Source organism: Epinephelus moara, chromosome 12 (genome assembly GCF_006386435.1).
Source record: "Epinephelus moara isolate mb chromosome 12, YSFRI_EMoa_1.0, whole genome shotgun sequence".
Classification (NCBI taxonomy): domain Eukaryota; kingdom Metazoa; phylum Chordata; class Actinopteri; order Perciformes; family Serranidae; genus Epinephelus; species Epinephelus moara.
The window spans coordinates 17,312,749-17,339,461 of NC_065517.1; the positions used below are offsets into that span (position 1 = coordinate 17,312,749).

Consider the following 26,713-nt stretch of genomic DNA (forward strand, 5'->3'; position numbering starts at 1 on the left):
CCAAATAAAGGAGTAAATAAAGCTACAGGTGTGTCAGCTTTCCTCTCGCCATATTTATCCATCATTGTGACGTCAGTGGTTTCTGCTGAGCAGCCCTGCGCTGGTCTCGCGCCCGTCTCCCCCCCTTCACCATGACAACGACAGATTTCTAGCATCGTCAGAGGACACGCCGCTGGCTCCTGATTTAGAGACGGATATTATGTAAAATACCGTATGTTATAGGTGTATTAGGGATATTTATTTCATGTAGAACGGTAACATCTGCCGTGTGGACCCGCATGAGTCGGACACCATCCGGAGGCAGCGGAGGAAGACGCCGTTAAACTGCGTGAACAACAACATGGCTCTCCTTCAGCATCCCCGGCTGCTGCTCGCCTGTGTTGTGTTGTTGACCGCAGCCCAACGTACCCACACTCGCTCTTTGCCAATATCGGATCTAAAATCCAAGATATCAGGGGTGGAGGAGCTGTTGGAGGAATTCCGCAAGCAGCTCCAGCAGGACCAGACGTACAGGGCGGGCGATGCGGTTGACTCCTGTGTGGGCGACTTCAACGCCGTCGGGGAGCGCATCATCCGGGCCAAGGCCTCCATCGAGCAAGGGGCCACCTTCCTGCTGGCCCCGGACAGGGTGTACACCTGGAAGGACTGCCTGCACGCCTGCTGCTCCCAGCCTCACTGCACCGTGGCGGTGGTGCAGCAGGACCTGAGGCAGCCCGGGGACAGTCTCAGCTGCTACCTGTTCAACTGCACCTACAGGAGTAAAAATGTCTGCTCCTTCGCTCCGCAGCAAGGCTTCACCACATACAGCATACATGGTGCCAATACGACGCAGGGACACCTCCCTGTTTCACCCAGCGGCTCAGCCAGGAGGCCTGGGGAGGGACATGCTGAGGAGGAGGACACACAAGGTGGGAGATGACAACAACATAGATATAAACAGTGCTGGTCTATATTATTGATCATGCCTGAGAATAGTGTTGTGCATTGCATGCATTACAATGTGCTCATCAACATTATAAAAAATGTGGTTACCATTGTATTTTAACAGTTTAATGTATTGTTTGCTATTTAATGCTTATAGTGCACACAGAAAGGTGTCAGTGCAGGTTATAGAAAAATGACTTGACATTAGTTTGCTATGGGAAATGATTGTAGAAAAACAGGCACAATAGGGAAACACAATGATGATACATATAGTGACTCATTGTGGTAACTGGAAAGTGACCTTATTATTCACCAGTTTTACACTTTCATTGCACTAAATAAAAAAGCAGCAGTGAGTGTGATCATTTGCAGGACTGGTATACTGTAATCTAGGTGTAATCTAAAACCCCAAAAGTAATGTCTGCTTCATATTCCTTAAGGTTTGGGCAAAGGTTGGTGCATAAAACATTATCGAGCTTGAGAAAACTCAACTGCAGTCTAAACTGAATTTCATATCAGCTGGTTAAAATACATCTTAGCACGTTGGAGTTGGACACTAGCACCTGCTGCTTATCTTTACAAAGCAGGCAGGGTGGGTTAATGATTTTCCTTTTATGTTCTAGCTGTGCAAAGTTGGATCAGGACACTGAGACCAGCAGCAGGTGCTTTTAAGACAGTAGTTTTCTCCTCTGTTAGTTTTAGTTAGTCTCCTCTGTTTTTTGCATTAAAATAAGAAAAGTGGACATTCTTTTGCAGTTATATAAGTGGTGAAATAATTAGCTGAAATGACTTGTCCACTAATTATTTGAATAAATTGTTAAACATATATATATATGGAGTGAAGGAAAAAATGAACACATCAAGAGTATCGCAGTATTTTTGTGTGGCAATATCATGTCGTCACACAGTGCCAAGTATCGATTTTTTTATTATATAAATTATTTCAAATACAAATGAACTTCGTTAACCTGCTAGAATAATATAATCAATTGCTTTTTGAGTCCACTAGACACAATTTGCTGCTGCTGCAAAAAAAAAAAGGCTAAAGTGAGATGAACGGACTGAAAACTTAATTTTATTAGATAAAACAGATGTTGACAAAGTTTTCCTTTGGGGACATAATTTCCAGTTGGAAAAAGGTAATAAATCGCAATATAGTTTATTGCAATACACAGCATATTGTGACATATTTAAAATCGCTGTAATGTTGTATCATGACTTAAGTATTGAGATAATACCGTATCATGGATCCTCTGGTGATTCCCACCCCTAATATATCTAGATAAATAAATATATTCTTGTTTCAGCTTCTCCAAAATGAGTATTTGGTGCTTTTCTGTGTTTTATATCGTTCTTTTTTAATATTTTATTTGTAGTTCATCAGATTTTTACACAAACAACATAACTACAAGTCACCCTACCCCCAACCTCAATACAAAAAGAAAACTAAGAATACAAAGAAGAATAGAACAAAACAAAATGAAAAATGCTCTTACAGGCAGTATGATCAGCAGAGAACATGAGATATACATAAACGTATAGTACAAGTACACATACATTGTTTGCACAAACCATTATGAACAAGCATACATGCAAACACTTTAGGCCATTGTCGATAAATAGGATATGAATGGTTGCCCCTGGTTTTATACCATTCTTAATTAGATATGTTTGGGTTTTGGATTGTTAGTCAGACAAAACAAGATGTCTGAAGACATCACTTTTGGCTTTGGGAAATTATCATGTGTATCTTTAACTGTTTTCTGACAATTTAGACCAAATGATCAATCAGTGAGGAAAGAAATCGTTAGTTACAGCCCTAAATAAGAACAACGTTATAATCAAATCCACACCCCAAAAAATAGTAATACAGTGAAGAACATATATCATGTCTTAACCAGCAGTGGAAGAAAACTAGTATTAATGTAACAAAAGAGAGTAAAACTGAAACAAAGTAGGCATGTAGTGCATGTCCTGGATGTTATCACGGTTTTCCTGTGTGATTTTGCAGACGTGGATGAGCCTCCTCGCAGTGACGCTGGACAGGATGTGGTGATCCAGCTGCCCACAGACTGGGCTGTCCTGGATGGACGGGATAGTGTGGATGACCATGGGATCAGCCACTATGAGTGGACTCTGGTCAAAGGAGACACAGCCATCAATATGAAGGTCAGTGTGTGTGCTGTATCTGTTCTATTCAGTGAAGACTAACCGCTAAGAATCTGTAAAATGACTGTAAGCAGTTTAATTTGGGTGCTTGATGTGAGAGTGACAGCCTGAAAACAAAGACTGGAGGAAACAGAGTGAATTAAGAACATTTAGTGGAATAGCTCTGTTGTTCTCTCGTTTCAGGGATCAGACGATTCTAACATTTTAATTTGCAGAATGAATGGTCTCTAATCACCAGTGTCAAATTGCCTGTTTGTATAAGTTAAGTCAACACGGCGGCCTGTGGCCAGAGCTCCATAATGCCTTGCTGTACCAACAGAGATAAGAGTTTATTACATTCAAACCTGCCCCAAGGACAGCAGCACTGTTGGAGCCAGCCCTCTGTTTACAGCCTTACAGGCAATGTGTGGAACGTCTTGTACAACGTGTCCTCCTTTTTTATCCTCACACTGTGGTCAGTTTTCACCAAAAAAGACATTCTTGACTGGTTATTTTCTCCACTGAAAATTTCACAAAAGATTTCCCACAAAATGTATGTGGTGACATAAACTACACATACAGTGAAATTTTTTAGTTTATTTTAGTGTTCAAAAATATCCGATTAGCAGTACATAACAATTCTGTCCTTGTTGTTTGGTTAAAGCTTTACAAAATGTAACTTGTATGCCCTCAGTGTCAATTTTCCTGTCATATTGAAAATATTATTGAATAACAGTATTCGTCAGGTGTTGTATTAAAGTTAAAAAAAAATCCAGTATTGTGACACTAGTTGATTTCTATTTTTTGTGTATTTTAAGCCTTTATAGAACCTCTATGCCACCAGTGCATCCCTCAAATGTTTTTACGCCTCCCCGCCCAACAATAGGCATTATGTTTTCAGGTTGTCCATCCATACATTCATCCATTCCATTCTTGTGAACATGATATCTCAAGAACGCCCAAAGGGAATTTCTTCACATTTGGCACAAACGTCCATATAGACTCAACAATAAACTGAAAAGATTTAAGTGGTTATAGATCAAAGGTCAAAGTCACTCTGACCTCATCTGTGTCATTCATGTGAACGCAATATCTCAAGAACCCCATGACAGAATTTCTCCAAATTTGGCACAAACATCCATTTGGACTTAATGATGAACTGATTAAATTTTGGTGGTCAAAGGTCAAAAGGTGAAGGTCACTGTGACCTCACAAAACATGTTTATGGTCATAACTCAAGAATTCATATGCTAATTATGACATTTTTCACACAAATGTCTAATAGGATAAAATGATGAAGTGATTTCATTTTATATCCAAAAGGTCAAAGGTCAACTTCACTGTGACATCATAATGTTCTGTAAAAACACTTTTCTGGCCATTACTCAACATCCTAATTCAGGATCAGAGAGACATTTGGTCAGACAGTGAATTGGTGACAGTAATCTGGGGTGTCCCACCTTGAAACTGTGCTGATTTTATACAGTGCTGTCGGGGTGAAGATGTGTGTGAAGCATCCATGTTTTCACAGACATGGATGTAACTTGTACATGCAACTTGACTGGTTCGCAGAGTCGTACAACTGTGAAGCGATAATTCTGAACATTTCTGTCTTTATGTGTTGAAGGCGACTCATCCAGGGCTGCTGAAGATCAGTGGTCTCCAGGAGGGAGTCTACTCCTTCCAGATGACCGTCACAGACACAGCGGGCCAGAAGAGCTCTGACAACGTCTCTGTCACTGTGCTGGCACCGAAACACCAAGCAGAAGGTGAACTGTTCACCAAAACATTTTATAATATGCTGGTGATATACTGAGAATCTTTTGGGTTGTTTATCTCAGCCATTTTAAATAGCAGCACTAATATAAACACTACTTTCACCATTTTCAAATAATAAAATCTGGGTTATTATGGTTACAGTACAGGGCTGTTAGAAGATGTATAGCTGAACCTTTCTGTGTCCACAGTGTGTACAGGTGTCTGCTCAAAGTACCAGTTCAAGTGTGATGACGGTTGCTGTATTGACATCACCTACGCCTGTGATGGGAAGCAACACTGTTCTGACCGCTCTGATGAAGACTTCTGCCAAATCTGTAAGAAACCCTTGTTGTTCAGAAATATATGACTTGTTTTTTGTAACCAACATACAGTGTTTTATACTCACTTGTATAATAAGGATCAGTTGAAAGAAAGCAAGAGTGAAGGAAAAACATAAGCAACATTCCACCATTCATTTGTTTGTCTGTGATTTCTAGTTGACAGCAGCAGGAAGTCAGTGACTCACAGCGCTGATCTGTCAAACTCTCATCGGCCTGTAGCCCAGACAGAGGAGGCAGAGGATGGCACCATGATCCACACTGCGCCCAGAAAGACCATTCAGAACATCGTACCACCTCAGGACAGGAGCAAGGCCGCTTCTCCACAAAGTCCCAGTCAGCAGGAGGCTTCAGTCAGTCAAGGTAGGGTTCACGCTTAGATCTAGCATCTAATAACTGCACCAAAATACAGAAAATGTCGTTCTGCAGTGTGGTGATACAAACTAGAGTGGTTAGACGGGAATTTACAAGCATTTCTTTTACTTTAGCTGTATCTGTTAAAATGCTTCACAATATGATCCTCCATTACTGTGTCATTAGTGCAGTATCCCTTTGTAAAGAGGCACAGAGGGTTTTCAGTGTGTGTCCTGGACATAGAGGCAGATGGAGCCCCTGTAGGCAGCCATTGAGTCATAGGGCTGGGCTCAAAATGCTGGCGAAGAAGCCACAGGGCCACTCAGCATTCCCTGGGAAAGCAGCTCTTTGCCTGCGTCCCCTCTGAGTGCTGGAACAAAGCCCCTCTGTCCCCTCCGCCATCTGATCCCTGAATCAGGCTGAGACTGACCAAAAGGACTTCTCCCCCCATTCGGTATTCTACCACAGGTATTTCATTCTCAGGAGACTTTTCTTCAGTTCACGAATGCTCAGTCTCAAGTCTGAAGGCTTGGCTAACTGAGGTGATACCTCATTGTTTAGGACAATAGCATCAAAAATACTGTTGATTGTGAGTGTTGTTGATGAGATGCATTGACTCTGGTTGCTACTTCACATTATGATCTATCATTTAATCTACACTGTTGATTCTCGGTTCTTTTAGTTTTGTTTTTAACTCCACCAACTAGGCTTGGGTGGTATCATGTTATTATGATATACCAGGGTATTTAAAAAAAATCCAGAAGGTATAATTTTCAGTACTGTCAAACATACAGATGCTCCTCTTTCTATTAAACTGATAAAGAAATGCTGTATTAGGTGATGTATTGCAGTACACGGCACTAGCCACCAGAGGTCAGTCTCTACTGGTTGAAAAGGTAGCTGAGCTGAGAAAGGTGACTGCGAGTAGTGGGGATAACGTTACAGAACTGTAAACAGCTTATTCCGACCAAAGCAGAGTGGGAAAGTAAATGGCGAATGTCTGGCATTCTTTGGTTGATGACAACATACAAAATTGTTGATGAATTTTCTCTTGTTCAACTAATAGTCCATGTAAAGCACTCTACATATGTGTAATATCAAATTGTCTGAAGGTGTGTCTGATTCTTTCTCTCTGTAGATCCATGTGCTGCAGCTCCAGTTGTCGGACCCTGTAAAGGCACCTTCCCACGCTGGTACTACGACCAAAATGCTGGAGAATGCAAACACTTCCTGTATGGCGGTTGCCAGGGCAACCATAACAACTTCCTCCAGGAATCTGACTGTGTCAGTGAATGTATACAAAAAAGTAAGACTCTGCTTCCGTCCATTTTTTTTTAAATCTAATTTTAAACTACTATAAATTTGACCCTTCATTGAAATCTTTTAGGTCCAGCTTTCAAACCAGCAACTGTGGCTCCTCCCGTCACCAAACAGACTGAGATAGGTAAAGCCAGAGTGCATTTCAATAAAACGTTACTGACATACTAAGAAATTAAGATTCCAAGTCTAATATGTATTTGTACCTTTCTTTGAAGCTGCCCCTAAAGTCTCCCAGAGCCAAGCAGAGAGCAACGCCCCCATCTCCAAACCATTTCCTGTAAGAGGAGGGCATCCAGGACCAGAGTCAGGTGAGACCCAACAGGACAGTTTTGGCTTATATGTGCCTCTTGTTCTTTTTATGTCATGTTCTTCCTAATTTTCTGTTGCCTGTTCCCTCCTCTAGGTGCGATCCTTCCTCTTGCTCTCGGCATAATCATCACCGCTCTGCTGCTGCTCATGATTGGCTGTCGTCTCAGACTGGTTCGACACAAGCTGAAGAAAGCTCGTCCCCTCACCACAGAAGAGTCAGATTACCTCATCAACGGCATGTACCTGTAGCCAATCAGCCAGGGTGGGGCAGCAAATTCAAGAGCGCTGAGATCTGAGAAAGAGCAACACGGGTGTTGACGCCAGAGCCTGAGCCAGGACTTGTTGAGTTTGCACTCTTGATTTGTCCTGACTTCAAGTTGGAAACATCCCATCTCTCTGCTGTCATTGATGTTTCTGAACATGCCCATACTGAACCCCTCTGACTGGTAAATCCACTGCTGAAAGATGCTGCCTTCAAAGCCACTGACACTCATATTCAGATGCTTGTGAATTCAGATTTATGTTGTTTTAAGATTATCTGATTGTGAATCCACGACGGAGGAGTCGACATTCCTGGTTCGATACTGATAAACAGCTGTATACATTCCCCACACATGACTTCTGGGATACATACACTACAAGAGACTCTTTTGTCCTCTAATTAATATTATTCCTTAAACACAGGTTACTTTGATATCATCTAAGTTTTGCCAGTGATGTATTTTCCCGACTGCTGCACAAAAACATGTTGTATTTCTGCCACTAGGTGGCATGTTTGTGCTGTACATTTCACTTAAATAAAGGGCAGAAATGTAACACATCAGTGCGCCTGTCATGGTGCACTTTTACGACTGATTAGGAATCAACAACAAATTACCAGTATTCATAGTTTCTCAGAAGCATATAAAGCCATAGCGAAATCTATTGCCCCAAATCTATTACTGTCTAAATTTTGTTGCATATTTTTCCTTATGAAGCAAACTTATGTGGAGTATCTATTATATTTGCGCACGTATTCCCTTAAAGTGCTGTCTTTCATGTGAGATATTAAAGTTTATTATATATCAAAATATACTGGTGCAGTCTGTTGATAGTTGAAGTGATTAACAAGAAATGCAAACTACCTTTTTACATCTTTATCACATAAATTACCACTGAAGATAGTGAGGTCATTAGTTGTTTGTTGTCAATGTTGTAGGGGGTTAAATTATAGGTTTTGTTTTATTCAAAGCTGATTGTCATATGTCCGTCTTCAGTTTTACTATTTGTATATCCATTCCGAAAAGAAAATGTCAATAAAATCATTAAATGGGGGAAAGATTAAAATCAGCAGAACATTATCAACATTTTTTGGTGGCTAGTCATACATTTTAAGAGGGGTGGGGCTTATTAAATCTAGACTCCTGACCTCAGTATTTTTTATAACAACTTGTTTCAGTCCTACCTGCAAGACTTTACAATAAATGTACAACAATCAGATGAAATTTTCAAACCACTGACATATGGAGTGTAAAACTGATCATATCACAATGTGGTGCTCTGCTGGGAAACCTTAGGTCCTGGGATTTATGCGAAAGCGACTTGCCATACACCACCCACCCAAACACCTTTGCAGACCAAGTTACCACCTCATGACAACAGCCCCCCAGCAGGACAATGCACCATGCCACACCGCCAGTCGTTTTCAGGAATGACCCATGGATCGTAATAAAGAGTTCAAGGTGTCTGCCTGACCTCCGAATTCCCCAGATCAAAATCTAATCAAGCACTCATTTAGCATGGCAGTACTACACCTTGGGACTCAAGGGATCCACCGCTAATGTCCTGATGGGTGCAAACAGGACACTCCCAGATGACCTGTGTCCATGCCTCAACAGGTCAGAGGCCCTACCATGGATCAGACTTGGTTCTGGGGTACCAGTACGTCCCACAAATGCTTGATTATATTGGGATCTGGGGAATTTGGAGGTCAGGCTGACACCTTGAACTCACATTCCTCTGGCTATTCCTGAACAGCTGTTTTAGTGTGGCAGGGTGCATTGTCCTGCTGGGGGGCCACTGCCATCAGGGAATGCTGTTGCCATGAGGGGCAACCCTAAACACTGTTGGGGCATCCACAGGAATGTCAGGACCCAAGGTTTCCCAGCAGAACACTGCATCATAACAACATGATCAATTTTATCCTTTTCATCTATTAGTGGTTTGAATGTTGTGGCTGCTACTGTAGGTGTGTATCTAACAATGGGCTGCAGCCTGCACACAAAAGATTCAACAACAAAAGGCAGACAAAAACATAAGCATCTCTTTATTTTCATGTGCCATTCCAGAAACTGTGAAAGCCAAGTATCTTCCATCACTCCAAAATAAAATGTACTTTTTGATTTCAAGAAAACAGACATTCATTTGCTTTATATTGTTGGAGTTTATTTTGGCAAAGCAGTGACTATCTCACTTAGCATCAGTCACTAGAAGAGCCTGCGCGAATTGTTAATGGAAAAAAAAAACAGCGGCAGAAAGCAACACATCACCAGGTGTAAAAAGCACAGCCCTGCATGTGCACGTGTGTCGGTGTTATTAGTGCTCGGCTCTCTTTGGAGTATGCTCAGTATGATCCAATGCGCTGCTTATTCTATGTGTAGAATGATGTAAGAGTGCTGCACATCGAACGGGATGTGGGGGTAACATCAGCCAGTGTGTTGCCTGCGTGTGTGTGTGTGTTCCTAATACTGCTGGCAGGGGGGAAAAAGCTCATGTTAGCAGAGAAGTCTACAGTTAGATGATCCACACACACACACACGCTGTAGCTAGGTGAATAATCTAAAAACTGTCAGGCTTTCCTCGTCATTGTCCGGCATTCCTCTTACATTCAGCTTTGATGGTGCTGAAATGTAACACTGTAAAAATGGCTGATTGCGATTCATATGGTAAAACCACAAAAAAAACTAAAATCCAGCAGTTTAAAATACACAACCAAAAAGATGCAGGCCTGGAAAGAAAAACGAAACCACCCTCTCCAATATTTCTGTGCTGAGCTTGAAGCAGTCTCTCTTCCCTGCCCCTCTGGGCTGTCATCAATGTGATACTCTAGTCCATCGTTAGACTTTAACCAAAAAAAAAAAAAAAACACAGAGCACGTTTTGTTATGCTTTGAACAGAATGCCATGGGCTGTCTGACCCCATCCAAGCTTCTCCAGGTTCAAACTTAAAGGTGGATAATGGACTGTCTTCCTCTTCAAAGTTCATCCCTGTGACAAAGAAGTCAAATGTTAGAAAGGCAGAAGAGAAAAAGAGCAGCATGCAAGACACAACCATCCTCCTGTCATGCAAACACAAAGAGTTAGAATCACATGCAAAAATGTTAAGATCACAGGAAAATGCACACAGTTACTGGTTGTTGTCTACATCTCACAGAGAAGAAGATCAAACTAAATAGCTGATAAGTTTGGTTTTAATGGCCTATGTGCATCCAAATTGACAAAGAAGTCATGCTCTGGAAAACCAAGCCAGTGCTAGTTCAGTCTCTTCGGTGTTTGGGCTCCAAAACAACTTCAGATTTCATCAGCCAGGCGGGTTTGTTTGAATCAATTTGGAACTGCGGTGTTAAAGAAAAGTGATGAAGGAAACGTGCAGCTAGTTTCGTATGGTTTGGAAGAAGCAAAAAATGTCAACAAGCAGCAAAATGCAGCCCCTTGTGATCCATTGCCTGCTCCAAGCCACACCATTTCACCTTTGCCACTGTGAGAAGGAGAGAGGGGGGAGGAGGGGGAGAAGGAAGTCACTTCCACCTGGAACACTGCGCCTCTTTGTCTGTTAAAGGCACATAAATCACCCCCATCAAGGCCTTCATTTTGGTGCTGCCGTCCTCCATCTTATCATACTGCTCAAGCATCTGGTTTCCTCCGGCTGGGCCGACGGGCAGGATCAGTCGGCCGCCAGGCTTCAACTGGTCCAGAAGCTGGGAGACAAACAAGGTACACGTACTGCGTCAGAGGCATGGTGACACAAAAGAGCAAAGCAGCGTGCGTTTAAAGGCATTCCAAGATTGATAATTTAATCCTGTTGGAAACATAACATTTTATTACATTTTGGGAAATCAAATTTCAGCGCTGGTACTTCTGTTTTTAAATTGAATTGGGACAATGTGACCTCGATCATCTGCATCAGGGAAGTAGTCAGAGAAACTCACAGCTTGGGGGACATTAGGTGCTGCTGCGCCAACATGGATGGCATCATAAGGCGCTTCCTCATTGTGCCCCATTCGCCCGTCTCCCACTGAAACACACACACACACACACACACACACACACACACACACACACACACAGTCACTTCATCATAATGTACTTTTACCTTTATACTATACGGGAAACTCTTCTTAAAGTCTGTATCTGATGATGCTTTCCATTACTGATTAACCCACTGATCATGTTTTCAATTAGCTAGTTAATTTATTTGTCTAATAAACGTCACAGATACAGGTAATTTCCCATCATACTTTAGTTACCAGAGCCCAAAGACATGAAGCTGGGTCATACAAACAAAGATATTGTCACTCAATACGCTGATACTTTATTGGGAAGGTGAAAATACTTTGAGGATGGCATTTTGTTTCTTTAACAATGAGCATTAACCCCTCTGAAAATGTATAAGTTTTCAAGTTATGTCTTAAAGGTTCAGTGTGTAGGATTTTAGGACATCTGTCGGCAGAAATGGTATTCGTTTATAATCACCTGAAACTACGAATCGTTAAGTTTTCGTTACGTAAGAATGAGCGCTCATTTAAGCTCAACTTAAGATACGCAGACAGAGAAGGACGGAGCCTTCTGTCCCTACGTTGTGTTCATTGTTTTCTATGTTTGTGCACGTTTTCTGAAAGCTTACGATTCAGACAAAACGGAGCAGTGCTATCAGAGATCGTGGAGGCAGTGGAGTATAGTTAAAGCACGATACAACTGTAGGAGACAATAAAGACATTTAAATAATGGCGGAACTGAACGAATTGGTAATATAGTGACAAGTGTTCTCCGTCCACATGTCGGGATGTGTCTACAATGCCGCCTCTGTTTAACGGAACAAAGTTTACGACCTCCTCCGCTGTCACCTTGTTTGCTGTTGTGTGAAACTTTAGACTCTGCCCTCTATTTCTACTATTTATTGGCTGTAATTAAATGTTTTCAATTCAATAATCTCTACTGGCATGACATTTCTTATGTGTTGCCAAAACACAATCACAATTTAAGAGGGTGAAAAGTCAAAAACAATTACAGACAATGTTATTAAGTGAAGGAGTAAATAGAAAGGCAGTGTGTGATCTGTGATGAGATCAACTATGTGTTGGTGTGCTGGTTACGCTGTGACATGTCTGTTGCATCTGTGGCGCTGACAATAATTTCTCCAAGTAGATGTCACATTTTAGTCTGGTCAGAGAGTGTATCAAAATCTTTGAGTTTACATGTCTTCATATGTGCTGCATTGTAGCAGGAAATGTTGCTCGGTCTCCACCTGTCTCTGAGGACACAGCCTGTCTTCTCTAGACAGTCAGGTCTGCCTGTGTCTGCCAGTCTCTATGTCCAGGCTGTGATCACTGAGTGTGTACATAGTCAGTACCTGTCTCAGTTTCTGCTCTGTCACTGCTGTCAGATAGTTTGCCATCACATACTGTCTGTTTAGGGCCAAATAGCATTTGTTTTGGGTTTTTGTGGTCCCATGACTGATGCAGTTTTCTTTTTCTTTAGCTAAAATTTGGTTGGGCTGGATTGTGTGAGGGTTGTCCTGAGAGCTTGTCCTGTTAGAGGACACATGGAAGTATGAAGGTTTGTGAGGTTTACAACATTTGAAACAGACATATCTATTTTTGTATGTAAAGGGAGCATAGATGAGTCTTGACCTGTTGATATTTACATCGGCCATGTTGTTCTACAGTAGCCCAGAACAGACAAATCAAACACCTGCTCCAGATATTGCTCCATTTGTGTTTTCTTGTTGTTGACTGACTAAACTGAGACATAAGATGACAGGAAAAAAATACTGGACCTAAAATAAATAGCCGCGTTTGCAACAATCTGACAAAACGCTGTAGTTGCAGTATGTCCTTAATGAACAAAAAGGAAAGGTCGACTGTCTACTATTTTTTATCACCTAGTTCTATCAGCACCACCGCCCTCCTGCAGAGCAAGTGAAAGTAGGTGCTCGCTGCTCAATTATTTAGTGCTGCACAACCCCGTCGACTGAGCTACTGTAGGTCTGGTTCCCCACCAAAAAGAGGACAGCAAAGACGAAGGAGCATTACACTGCGCTTTGATTTGAGAGGAAGAGTCAGCTGAAATTTCTGCAAATCATTTCCAACAAATACTAAACGCCTGTTACCTTCAATCAATGAAATCTTACCTATTAGCTTGACTCTGCCTGATGTTATCAAACTGGGATCATCTTTCTTCACATTGGTTATAGATTCGTCTACCAGCTCTTTGATGTGATCAATTCCTATAACTTTCCCTTTCGGACCGACCTGTGGAGCGCAGAGGGAGGGTGCTTGGGTCACGCAACATCATCACAACATCCAACATCTCATTTCACGTCGATTGGTTGACAGGCTAATTCATCTAAAAGTTCAAATCAATCAGAATGCCACCAAAGAGAAATTGTGTGTTTACCCGTCATGTGTGGCTCACCATTCGTGCGAAGCAAGCCGACAGGATCCCACTGCCGGAGCCGACGTCCAGGGCTTTGGCTCCCTCATACAGCTGGTCATGTAGAAGCTCCAGGGCATAGGCGTGCTGGGTGGAGGGAGGGGACGCCGACAAGAAAACTGCATTACAAACCATACCAGTCAGCATTTATATTGCATCTAACACCGGCTGTGGTGAGGTGAAGTCCTGCCAGTACATCTGTGGGGCACAGCTAGATGACCAATTTGTGTCTGTCTGTGACTGTTATCATTCTTCAGTTTGTATTAGAAAGATTTGACAAGCTCACAGTCAACAGAAATACATGAAATTGCTGCCATTGTAATCCACTAAAGATAGATGATAAGGTTTGATTTGAAAGGGGAGGACAATTTGTATTTCTCTGACTGCTTCTCTTTGTTATCTATTGAATGACTGAATGAGAGCAAGCTTCATAAAAATGCAGAAATATCTGAGAGTGTTTTAAAGTCATACCATGTGTGGGGCGCTGATGGTTGCTTGATAGCCTTTTGGTTAAAAGAGATTTCGTTAGTTGGTTCCTCTGATATCAGACTGCATTTGAATTCCAGACTGTGCTGCCATGCATGAGTGAATACGTGAGCAGACGTACCTATTGACTGTGGAGAGTCCATGTACGGATTACACCTAGAGAAATGGGCTCGGTCTGTGGCCAGCATGACTTCATAGACCTTGTCGGACTTGATAATGCCATTTTCTGGGGATGCAAAAGAGTACGTGTCACTGTGTGTGAGATGGAAACGTGAACAAACACCAGGCAGGAATATATTACACAATCTTGCAGCAGATGTAAAAAGAAATATATAAAAGAAAAATAACATAAAGGCAAAGACAGGGAGAATTCTGGGATATTAGGCATTACACAACCAGTTACTATAATTGGTATGTTTGGGGTGTGTGACATGATGCAATTTAGCGTGATAATTTGTCAACCAGCCGAACTGATATCTATCTAGTAAATCGGTGCATCCCTAATTTTTGTCACTGTGATTATGATAATTCATTGGATTACCCAGAAACAGACATTTCTTTCTGATGTTTAAACTTTTAACAATTTCTTAATTGATTTTCCAGAAAGTGAATTATATCCGCTGATATGTATCGATAATGTGATAGAGGATTTTATCCATATCATCCTCTCTATGGTTAAGGTTAGAGCTGCATGACGTGCAAAAAATTATATTGCAATTATTTTGACAAATACTGTGATTGCAATATGAGTCACGATTTTAGTGGGTGTGGACATTTTTACATTTTATTTTCACAAAAAAATATATGAAAAAAATTCTGTACCAAACAAGCCCGTTCCCTTATGTATGGAGTATGATTTGTAGGTCAGGGCATATTTGTTGCACCACAAAGATTCATTTATAAGAGTACGTTGTGACACATTTTACCTTCATCAAAAAAAAATACAGCTCCTGCAATTTGGATGTTGTGTTTGGCAATATTGTCATTTCAATAATATGCTGGTTAATTGTGCAGCTCTAGTAATGGTGCATATTAAAAGGAGAATAAAATGAACTGTAATAACCTGTATTAATTGTAGTGTATATACAGGGAGAGCAGTGAAAAACACTGAGAAAAAGAGGAATAAAAAAAAATCTAAAAATATATGCATGAAAATGAAGCTGCTAATCACAATATGTCCTGTATCAAAAACTGAGAATATCAGAAGATGCAGGACAAACTGAAGTCAGCAGCACACAGGCAGGAGGCTTACAGCAAAGTGTCAAAGTTCATAGACATGTGGTGGAGGAAACTAAAAAAGCAGAGTTAGTCTAACATTCAAAATGTAATCAGCAATCTGTTGTATCATCTGTAAATGGTAGACGATGTTGCATGAAAAAAAAAAGTGATAAAAAAAGCCCCCTGAAGAAGTGTTAGTGTCTTCAGAATAATCCCCCCTAACAGGTTTCTGTAGCAGCTGGTGCCAACGGCAGGAAAAGCCAACGACAGCCGGCGCTGCTCTCATTACCATCTCTGCTCACCGTCAGAGCTATGTGCCGCTTTAGGGATACATTACAAATAAACCATACAGGCTGCCAGATGGACACCTACTAGTGATTTCAGAAATTAAAATAACCCATACTGGCATATTTCAAGCTGTTTTTTCCTATTCAAAGTATTTCTTAGAATTAAAAGTTGTCCGTGCAAGCCCCCAGGTGAAGCCAAATAACTGTAGGTTGTTTTTTCAGGCTTTAAATCCACTCAGAATACACTTTGGAGTCACATGAAATTTTCCTCCATCACAAAACAACTGAGTGCTGAACTTTAAGAATTCATGAGGCAGTCAAGGTTTTAAAAAATGCAACCGGGTGACCTGTTACTGCCTGTACTGACCAGTACTGAGCACTGGTCAGGAGGACACAAACAATAAACAAAAAAAAAAAAGTTGTGAATTAGCATGCATCCTGAGTGTGACCTGCTTAAATCCAGTTCATGCAAACTAAGGATTAAATGTGAGATATTCCCGCATCTCAACAGGTCAGTGTCCAGGGAAGAGTTCAATCAGGAGCAGAAAACTGAAGTAATAACCACTTACAGAGCAAATAGAAAATCTGCAACAATGAAAAACTATATAGTCGCCAGTTGAAGGTTTGAAGCTGAAAACTTAAGCTAGAAAAAAAACGCATTTGCATAATTGGCAGACATCATAAAGGGATGCTGCTGGAATTGGCTGAAAAGGCTTTTGGTGAAAGACTAATTTACTTCTTGTGGATTTCCAGCATTTTATTATCCTGCATGACAGAGCTGGTTTCAACTTCCTTATATCCTTTTTTTCCCACCATGCCCAATTGCAACATATGGTCAAAAATAAACTTAGACATTGAATCATATCTGCTAAGTGAGATAAAGAAAGGAGAATATGCAAATAAAGCCTTACGTTTAAAAAAGGCAAATGAGCATGACTGACCACTGCCCTCAATCTATGCCGCTTTTGGCAAAACACTTGCAGCCGGACTATCTGTTGCAATGCTCTGCTGGACTGCACAGAATATTAATAGCCCTGGTAGATACTTTATACTGAATGTGGACATGCACATTCAAGCCTGTGGATATCATCAGATCATTTTTGCTATATGCAAGCTATCATGTCAGAACACAGCTTGAACCTGGGCACAGTAGCTATCAACCACTGAGTTTCCCTCTTCACCACACAATGCACAGTCATCTGACTGCAGAATAAACCATGTGGCACTGATGGCATCGATCATAGTGGACTTAGCACCAGATAGCAGCGGTCTAGCAGGGTGGCACACTGAGTCACTGCTCTGCTTTTTTTGCAGAGCAACGACTAACTGCTGCTGTGACACAGCATGCTGCCATTTTCAATCACCCACGAACAAAAGCAGTGCAGAAACTAGCCTTACGTTTACAGCTGTCAGTGTCATTCATGTAAAAGTAAAGTGAACTGCACAGAGACAGCTGGCCACTAACGGATGGTCAGAACTGCAGCCTGCCCTCCATCCAAGATTTATACTCCTCTATAGTCAGGAAACAGACAAGTAACCTCACTTTAGACCATCACACCCTGGGCACACACACCCTAATCTAACTCCCCCCACCTGCCATCACTCTAATGAACAGTTAAATCAGTCATACACTGTCAATAACCCTTTAACACCAATGCACCACATTTTACATGTACATATCATCTGTCACTCCCAATATGAATCCTGCAAACTCTCTATACATGTATAACCGCACATAGTCCATGTATATCAATTGAGTACTTATTTTACTGGACTATATGCATAATATACAACTTATAGACACACTTAACTTGTATATAGACGTTTTACTTGTATTGTTGGTCATTGGATATACACCTATTGTCACATACTTGTGCTCATAGTAGTGCTGCCCATGTTTTACTTTTATTTATCCAGCTTTGTTACCCTTATTTTTAACTATTATTAGTATTTATGAGTAAGTTAATTTAGAGAAATGCAAACAAACAGAAAACGGAGTCAAATTTCTCGTATATGTACAAATACCTGGTCAATGAAGGTGATTGTGATTCTAATCAATGAATGTGGGCAGGGCAGTTAGCACCGCTGCTAACGCTAGCTACAACGTCCCAAATGACGCACATAGAGCTAGCAGGCTAAGCTAACCTCACACAAAACTGAAACTGCAGAAATTATCTGTGCCTATTAGGTAATGTGTGTCTGTATTGTTAGTTTAGTTTTTCGAAGCGGCACGAGCGGCATGTATCAGCTCCACGGCGTAAACGTGGTTCGGGAGAGGGGTGGAGAGAGGTAACGCTGGGTCAACAACAACATACCACATAGCTTAGCAACCAGCAGCTAGCTCCTGTGTTCAAACCGTAGCCTCCAAACTAAAACCCTTATCGGGCGTCGCGCGTGCGAAGGCGTCGGTGCTGCTGCAGTAGAAAACGTTAGGACTTACTGCGGAGGTTGTTAACAAGCTCTGCGTGGCTGGCTCCTCCAGATTTCCAGGCCATTATTAAACACACTTTGCGGAGTAAGTAGACAGCAGCTGTCAGTGCCGCGCCTGCGCCAAATGTTTTGCCGATGAAGCTGACGACCTCCAGAGCAGACGGCGGAGCGGCAGACACGTCACGAGGCATCCGAAATGATTTCACTGCGGGGCGGCTTTTATTACACACACCCCGATACAGAACAGTGACATTTTTCTTAATGAAATTATTAATGTTTTCTTGAAATATAAGCCTCAGCTTGGGTTAATTTCACAGGGGAAAAGCCACATCGCTCACTCAGTGCGTTATCAGATTTGCCGCAGTAACATAGACGGTGGCCGGTAGGTGGAGTGCGACACTTGCTAACCCGTGGGCAGGACTACTATGTACATATGTGCAAAAATAACTGCACATATTAATATTACATATATAAAGCAGCAGTAACCATCAATAGAAATAAAACGTCTATGTATAAATATTCTGTAACCTACGAACTAAGGTGACGTCATGGAGTATGACATCTTGAGCTCTTTAAATATTAGCAGCCAGTAAACAGACATGACATCACTGTTACTACAAATGTGCTTTACATGTTACAATCATTGTTACTGGTCTACGACAAAAAGTATGCGCAGAGCAAAGGGTCAAATAATAATGATGAGTACTGCAGCTATGACAAGTAGGGTATAACTACACAACAAAAATGGTTATGTTGCATTTTATTAAATGATTGAAATGATTAAATATTTTCACAATACATTTTACTTTTTATGAGAAAGGGTTTTGACTGAATACTTAATGCATTCAGGTCAAATGGTACATATTTCGGAAGTGAAACCAGCATGTTTGTAGGCTACCAGGTGCCATGAAATCATGAGTCATGCTCATGTGTGCCACCCTTTGAGTCCAAAACAAATTTCCCTATGGGACAATAAAGTATACCTTACCTTACCTTATACTAACCCTAACTCTATTAATGATTTAATAAATTAATGACTGAACTGATGATGGATTTAACCATTTAAAAAACAAACATGACTGCCCCATTTTAACTGAACATGTCATCAGAGTGAGGCAGAGGTTTTCCATGGGTTCAAAGTTTATGAAATATTTTACTTGGCATATTTCCTGTATATAAATTTAGCAGAGAACTCTAACAAGTTGTAAAGTAACACTTAATCTTCAGAGTTTTAAGTGGTTTTCTTGGTAGTCTACCAAAAAGTCTCCCTGACTTCAACCTACACAAATAGTTCTAAGAAATAAGTACTGAATATATACATGGACTGGATGATTATGTACAGCATGTGTATATACATTATACTGTATATAAAGCTTGTGGGATTTATATTGGCAGTGACAGATGATATTGTTTGTCTACATATTGAAATTGGTGCATTAAAAACTGTAAAAGTATAATTTATAATGTGAGAAGTAGGTGTTTTGGTGTTGCAGGAAAACATAATAGCATAATACAGATTTGGTGTGCAGGGGATAGTACACAAATTGTACAATTACAAAAAATCCAGGGGTATGTCACATCAGAGAAAAAATATATAATAAAACATACAGACATTGAGTGTCTTGGCAGCCTTTTTGTCGAATTACAGAATAGTTTTACTTTTAAATATTGCTTCACATCCTTCAAGAAAACAACAAAAGAATGTTTTTATAGCAAAATTTACATTTATGAGTAAAAACATTTTCCAACATCATCATCAAATGTATTATAAAAATATTAGTTTTCTTTACTTGGGGTGTTAGAAAAGACCAAACATCACATTTTCCCATAGTAATGTAAAGTCTTTGCAAAGGTCTTTCCAGAATCTCTTGGTGTGAGAACAGTGCCAAAATAGGTGTTAACTTTTGTTGCATATTCATTATAAAAAGAGCAGTTCATGTTAAATACAATAAAACACATTTCAGTCATTTTTATTATTCAGGTAATATATTCTCTGTAGTAGTGATGGGTTGTTTATGGAGAGAAATACCAAGAAAATGTGGCCAAATCAACATGAAAAACAAACACTACAACAGAACATAAAAGCAATAAAACCCTATTTTAATAATAGTATAATAATACTGTGTAATAAAATAATGTTTCATGACAAGAAAGCCTATGGACTTGTGTAAAAAAAAAAAAAGAAAAATACAAAAAAAGTTATTTGGGGAAATATTTTGTTTGTCATTAGCATCTCATCATCTTATATCAAGTTTACCTTTTTAATTCAACATACGCAATAAAATAGATTCATTGTGATGGTTTGGGGGTTTTTTTTAAACTTTTTTATCATTATTTATTTATTATTAATGTGTTTATTTTTCAGTCTTTGAAGAATTCAAACACGGCTCAAATCTGACCCTCAAACACTACAGGTGTAGCTATCTAAACCCTTCTCTATGAAGGTTAATGGTGAACGGTCGCCCGATAACAAAGTTTGACCTCGCGGGGCCACCGTAGTTACGTACAAAGTAGCAGGCGCGTAAGCTCCTGCTTTCCCTGTGAATGCTAAGCTAACACCGGCAGTAGTTATTTTAATTTAAAGCGTATGAGACTGTCTCTGTTTCAATGGAGAGTATAAACGCCAAGTACGTGTCCCAGAAAATCAGTAAGACCAGATGGAGACCAGTATCACACTCGTCTCTGCAGCAACCAGATATCTTTGCGACTGGCTCGTGGGATAACGAGGTGGGCAAGTTGTCAGTTAATGTCATAAACGTTACACTAATACGAACCAAACCTCATCGTAAAAAGTATGAATTGTTTCTAGTTTTGCTTATCGGCGGGCTTACGCGTATTGTAACGTTCAAAACACGACTTGAGAAGTGTTATTAATAGTAAGGTGTCATTTCGGCATGCAGCCAGTGCATGAACAAATTAAATATTTGCTGTAGGGATGTCATGATAAAGTAATATATTTATTAATAAGGCATAAAGCCTGAGCTACATGTCTGCTGATTCCCACCAAATCGAGAGACTAATATTTGATTAAAGATGTGTGGTTATAGAACTAACTGTTAGTTCGATCGTATTCTGCTTATGTCTTCTTTGATTCACATTGTTCTGATTAAAACGAGTTCAGATTGGGCCTACTTCACCCTTGGTGTGTCTCTTACAGGACAACAAGATTTCCTTTTGGTCCATTGGGAATCATGGAAGTTCTGGTATGGATGATGGATTTGAAGGAGACCCACAGCTTTTATGTGAACACAAGCATGATGGAGATGTTCTGGACCTACAAGTAAGACACTCAATGGGAATCCAAGCCAATCTCCCAGCATATATGTGCTACTGAAGTAAAGCATATTAAAGTTTCTTCAGCTGTGCCTGTGATTTAAAATGGGCACTTGTAATTTAGGATTACACTGAACAAAATCATACTAAATTTGGTGCCTTGTTTTTATAATAGTACAAAATGATCAAATTAATTGTTCACTTTGATTGTATTTGTTGCACAGAACAAATTGAATGCATGGTACTTACATTTGTGTGCCAGGACAACATGATCTTATATTAAGAGTGATAAATATCAGATAAATATACTTCCTGTATAACACCAGGGCTAATTTCACCTCATTTTGTTTTTACAGTTTTTGGACCAAGACAGAATTGTCACAACATCATCAACTGGAGCAGTCACCATCTTCCGCCACCATCAAAACAATCAGGTACACACTGGCCGAGTTATGTCTTTTAGATCCACACGTTTCACATACAGTAAGCTAAACCAGTCCAGATACAAATACAGCAAATACAGCTATTACTTTCACTTTGGCTGGCAAGCATGTTCACAAACACTCTGCATACTATACCTTTAATTCTGACTAGAAAGACTTTTGACTGTCTCTTAGCTAGAAATAACTGGGAGGTAGACTTGCTTAGCTTAACCATTGCCTTGTATTTCTGTGGCCATCTGCCTTTTGTGAAAAGCTTATAAGAGTTACAGATCATCATGTCCTCAGTTAAGTTATTTATTACTTTATAAGCCTTATATAACATGACTAAAGTCACAACAACAAACTAGAGAGTAGCTGCACAAATATGTTGCAGTTCAAGGAAGTGAATGTTGGACAAATGGCTTAACTGGATATATAACATACTTGTGGTTTGGAAAATATTCAGATTCTTAATTGTCTTCTGCCTTGACTGCAGACAATATCAGTTTCTCAGCGCTGGCCGAGAGCGCATCGTTACCCTTGTGACAACGCTCCCTGCACCGGTGTTGTGTGCAGCAGTCCTGAGATCGTTACAGTGGGTGAAGATGGCAAGATCATTGTCTTTAGAGCCGACCAGGAGGGAGTGATTCGAGTCATAGGTGAGATTAAAATGTAGCTATCATGTCACATTAACACACGCATAAAAGTACAGTTCTTGGTATATGATAGCATTCCCAGGTCAAGTGAGTTGAAAAGTATAATGTGACTAACATGTGTTTGTTTGTTTAACCATTGCTAGAGAATGCAGACAGCAGTACAATTCATGCTGTGACTTACCTGAGGACAACAGAGATCTTGACAGTGAACTCTATCGGCCAGCTCAAGCTGTGGGACCTCAGACAACAGAGCAACTCACCGTCCCAGATTCTCTCCCTGTAAGTTCTCCTAACATTAACGTTTCGAAACAGTGTTTATTTTTCTATTCTGCTCTTTGCTTGGTGCATTTTATATCTTAAAATTGTTTTATTCTCAGGTCAGGCGATAGAGTCCCTCTGCACTGTGTGGACAGACATCCCAACCAACAACACATTGTGGCCACAGGAAGCCAGGACGGCATGCTCTGTGTCTGGGATGTGAGACAAGGCAACACACCCTTCTCAATGATGGAGGCACACTCTGCTGAAAGTAAGATGTTATTGTGGGCAGATGAATCACTTTACCAATTAATCCTGACGTGGTCATTTAAAGGAAGATTTATATTTCTCTTTAGCAATGCTTGGTTTTCTAAATGTCTTTCTTTGTCTTTCTGTACAGTGTGGGAAGTCCACTTTCACCCAACCAACCCAGATCATCTGTTCACATGCTCAGAGGACGGTTCACTGCTGCACTGGGAGACCTCGAGACATTCGGACATGCCCTCCTTCTTACAAGGCAAGTGAGATGACTCTGTCTGTTATTCAGTTTAGTCAGCAGGAAAATGACAAACACTGTTTTAAAAAAAAAATGCTAGATGCAGCCAATAAACAGCATTTTACTGAAAAAAGAGACATAGTATAAAAGCAAATTTTTACCATCATACACTGACATTGTTCACCAGTTGTATAATGAAATGCAGGTGTGTGACTGGGGTCATCAAGTGGGCTCCTTCCCTCACAGGTGTTTGAAGTGAAGGCTGATGGGAAATATGATGCATCTGGTCACTTAGAGCCCCTCTAGAATCATTCCTGGTCTTTCTTTCAAAGTTCTGACATGATGCTTGCGTGCAGTGTTGTTAGACTGCGCTAAAGTGTGTCTGAAATTATTCTGTTTCTAATAGAGTGCTGCAGTAATGATGTTTTTTTGTAGGCCAGCCTGGAAGTTAATGTCACCCTGGTTCCCTTGACAAAAGCCTGCAGAAAATAAGCTCTGCGGCACACAAAAAGTTATGATGCTCGCAGGTTTTGTTTAGCAAGATAATCTTCATAAATGAACACCGTCTTTTGAAGGTCCATTAAAGCTTCAAAGTTCACAAGTGAGGTATTTACTGATGTATTTTATGTGTTGATCACAGACGTTATTTCAGGCATCTAAACAAAACCCATTAAAAAACCCACTGACAATGAGACATGATATCCAGAGGTGCAAAAAATGCTAACTCATTCGGTGGTTTTAGAAATAATTCCTGCAGCAGCCCATTTGAAATAGATTAAATACAATGAACATATTTGGATGGTTACATCTGTTAAAGCGATAATGTTTAAAATATTGACATAATTTTAGAAATTCAGTGGTGGAATTTAATTAGGTACATTTCCTGAAGTACTGTACTCAGAGGTCCAGTGTGTAGGATTTAGGGGCATCTATTGGTAGAAATGGTATATATTATTTACAACTACATTTTTATTAGTTCATTATCACCTGAAAAGAATTTAAAATGTTTTTAGATGTTTAGCCAAAACACGTTTCTCAAATAAAGACAGTCCAATTCTCCCATTTTCTGAGGAATATTGCTCCTTGAGACCTCAGAGAAAAAGTCATTTTTCCATTATAAAGATCTCCTTGATTATGTCCATCCATTGTTTAAAGCTTGGAGGCTCAGGGCGTTGACATAAATAGGTATTTCCTTTTTTATAATTGAACATATGTTTCTCCAAATATTTGATTTTGGACATGTCCAAAAAATGTGGGAATGATTGGCATTCATGTGTCTGCACGGTCTCCAGCACTGCTGTTGTGACTGGAATAGTTTTCCCTTAATGTGAGGATTGACAAAGAAGCGGATCAAGTTCTTCCAGGCAAATTCTCTCCATTTCTTGGAGCTTGTAGATGAGTGTTGTGTTTTCCACAGTGAACGCCAGTCTTCCTGTGATATGTCTAATTCTTTTTCAAATTGGGGTTTTTGTTACCTTAGAATGAGCCATTTATAAATACATACAGTGCAGGTCCTCTTCCACAGAGTCCGCAGTGTTTCTACAGTAGCTCAGAATGGACAAACCAAACACTGGATCTAACTAGGGCCACTCACGTTTTTTCGTTGGCCACTATAGTTCTCCCACACGCTTGACACACAGGAGAAGTTTCAGTTCTGCAACCTCACCACTAAATGCCTCTAAATCCTACACACTGGAGCTTTAAGTACAATTGTAAGATGTTAATACGTTAGTATTTCCAGTTCAGGCTGTCAGGAGTGACCTCTGGCCTCCTAAAACCCTGACGCAGTTATCAGATTTTATCTGCAAAAAGCTGCATCAAGGGTTGAAAATTGTACATGACAGCACAGTCATATGATAGAAACTGTAATCTTAATTAAAGGGTATGTATGTATGTAATATGTCAGTCATACAAACCTGGCTTTTATCTTTGGGTTTGTCATAGCGACCACAAAAAGATTAAGTCAGCCAGTGTGACACAGATTACTAAGAGCTAAAATGTCACCACACTAATGAAACTATACACCAACATAATGTATAATACAGTTATCATAATGGTTTTATAATTATTTTCCAGGTGGCAGGAACAACAGCATGATATCTCGCAGTGCCATGGCCCCGGCCGGAGGGAACCAGTCCCTCATCAGCGCCTGGCTCAGCGGAGACTCCAGTAAAGGCCGTCTGGAGACGACTCACATGCTCCCCAGCCAGACGCTGTCTGTCAACAGTTTGGATGTACTTGGACAATGTCTCGTGTGTGGGACTGATGGAGAGGCCATTTTTGTCAACAGACAGGTCCCTGTTTAAGAGAGATGTCAGTGCACGGACAAGACGTGGATGAAGATCTGTTTATTTTGTGTTAGTTTCAGTCACAACAGAGGTTTTATTGTCTCATTTGATCGCACAAGGTGCCCAAAATACTGTGCTCACAAGTGCGCTTTGACATTTTGGCTTTACTTGTGTGTTTTTCTGTTAAATAATGTTGCATACACATTATATTTGTGCATTTCTGGATGGAGTCATCAGGTGAGCAAGGTTTATGTATCATTCCAAGCAGAGTATTTCAGCTCTACAGTGCTTTTGTATGTTTTGAAACAAATGAATAATTAAATAAACCTTTACACAAATGTGTCATGAGTCCATTTACGTTTTTGTTCAAGGAAATATTCAAGGTAGGGCTCAGGGCTTTGTAGTTGTTGTTGTTTCCATTGCCCAAATTAAAACATTAAATCTTTACTGGTGATGTCCAGGAGCTACAGGTGGTCCAAAGGTGAAGTGAAGAATGATGGGAAAAGGTACAAACAAACAAACAAACAAACAAAAAAAATCAAGCTTCATCCGGGAAATTTAGGTAAAGTCTCCCAATCTTCACCTAACAGCTCTCTAATTGTACTTCCGGTGTGTCATTGAAAATAAAGATCTGACATGATGTGAAAAACCAATTTTACATGCAATCTCGGTTAAATGGCGCCGATTGTGACTGAGATGATCCTGTTTAAAATAAAAACAGACGCCACGGATTTATATTTTTGCAATTAATGCTTTTTTTAAACCATTTTTTGCACTTTTGTTTTTTTTTATTTGTGTGGATTGCAACTAATAATATGGATTATGGATGTCTATGATTGTGCACAGCTGTTTTATGTATGATTTTTTTTTAATGTGATTTGAACAGGATATGTCGTTTCTATATGTAGAGTGAACTTGAACAGATGAATATGAGCCTTCTACAAATAATTAGCCTTCTTAAAATAGTAAGCATGCAGCCACAGCACGAGTGTTAGTCGTTTAAATTTATAAGACTGGTTTAAAAATTAGCGTATCTTAAAGATAGTTGTGTTTTTGTTT

At 40.2% G+C, this 26,713-nt stretch overlaps 3 protein-coding genes across 4 annotated transcripts; 2 read left to right on the plus strand and 1 right to left on the minus strand.

Annotated features, from left to right (window-relative positions):
• The first annotated feature begins 82 nt into the window (after positions 1 to 82).
• On the plus strand, positions 83 to 10,130 carry lrp11 (low density lipoprotein receptor-related protein 11). The gene is given in 10 exon segments (XM_050058104.1): positions 83 to 320; positions 323 to 908; positions 2,936 to 3,093; positions 4,700 to 4,841; positions 5,040 to 5,165; positions 5,328 to 5,531; positions 6,661 to 6,828; positions 6,910 to 6,966; positions 7,058 to 7,150; positions 7,246 to 10,130. Coding segments are annotated over 10 exon segments (1,731 nt in total). The 5' UTR covers positions 83 to 278; the 3' UTR covers positions 7,401 to 10,130.
• On the minus strand, positions 9,432 to 18,429 carry pcmt (protein-L-isoaspartate (D-aspartate) O-methyltransferase). Of its 2 annotated transcripts, none has more exons than XM_050058105.1 (8): positions 18,272 to 18,429; positions 14,448 to 14,552; positions 14,312 to 14,343; positions 13,823 to 13,927; positions 13,539 to 13,659; positions 11,338 to 11,423; positions 10,937 to 11,106; positions 9,432 to 10,396 (listed from the first exon to the last, which is right to left on the minus strand). In XM_050058105.1, exons 1-8 carry the CDS (start codon positions 18,324 to 18,326, stop codon positions 10,384 to 10,386), a joined length of 687 nt encoding a protein of 228 aa, XP_049914062.1. In that variant the 5' UTR covers positions 18,327 to 18,429; the 3' UTR covers positions 9,432 to 10,383. The 2 variants fall into 2 exon arrangements, with proteins under 2 accessions (XP_049914062.1, XP_049914063.1); XM_050058106.1 differs by having other exon boundaries at positions 10,879 to 11,106.
• Positions 18,430 to 20,759: 2,330 nt separating this feature from the next.
• nup43 (nucleoporin 43) lies at positions 20,760 to 25,992 on the plus strand. The gene is made up of 8 exons (XM_050058131.1): positions 20,760 to 20,988; positions 21,419 to 21,541; positions 21,891 to 21,968; positions 22,453 to 22,615; positions 22,756 to 22,891; positions 22,990 to 23,141; positions 23,271 to 23,387; positions 25,443 to 25,992. Exons 1-8 carry the CDS (start codon positions 20,869 to 20,871, stop codon positions 25,670 to 25,672), a joined length of 1,119 nt encoding a protein of 372 aa, XP_049914088.1. The 5' UTR covers positions 20,760 to 20,868; the 3' UTR covers positions 25,673 to 25,992.
• The last annotated feature ends 721 nt before the right edge of the window (positions 25,993 to 26,713 follow it).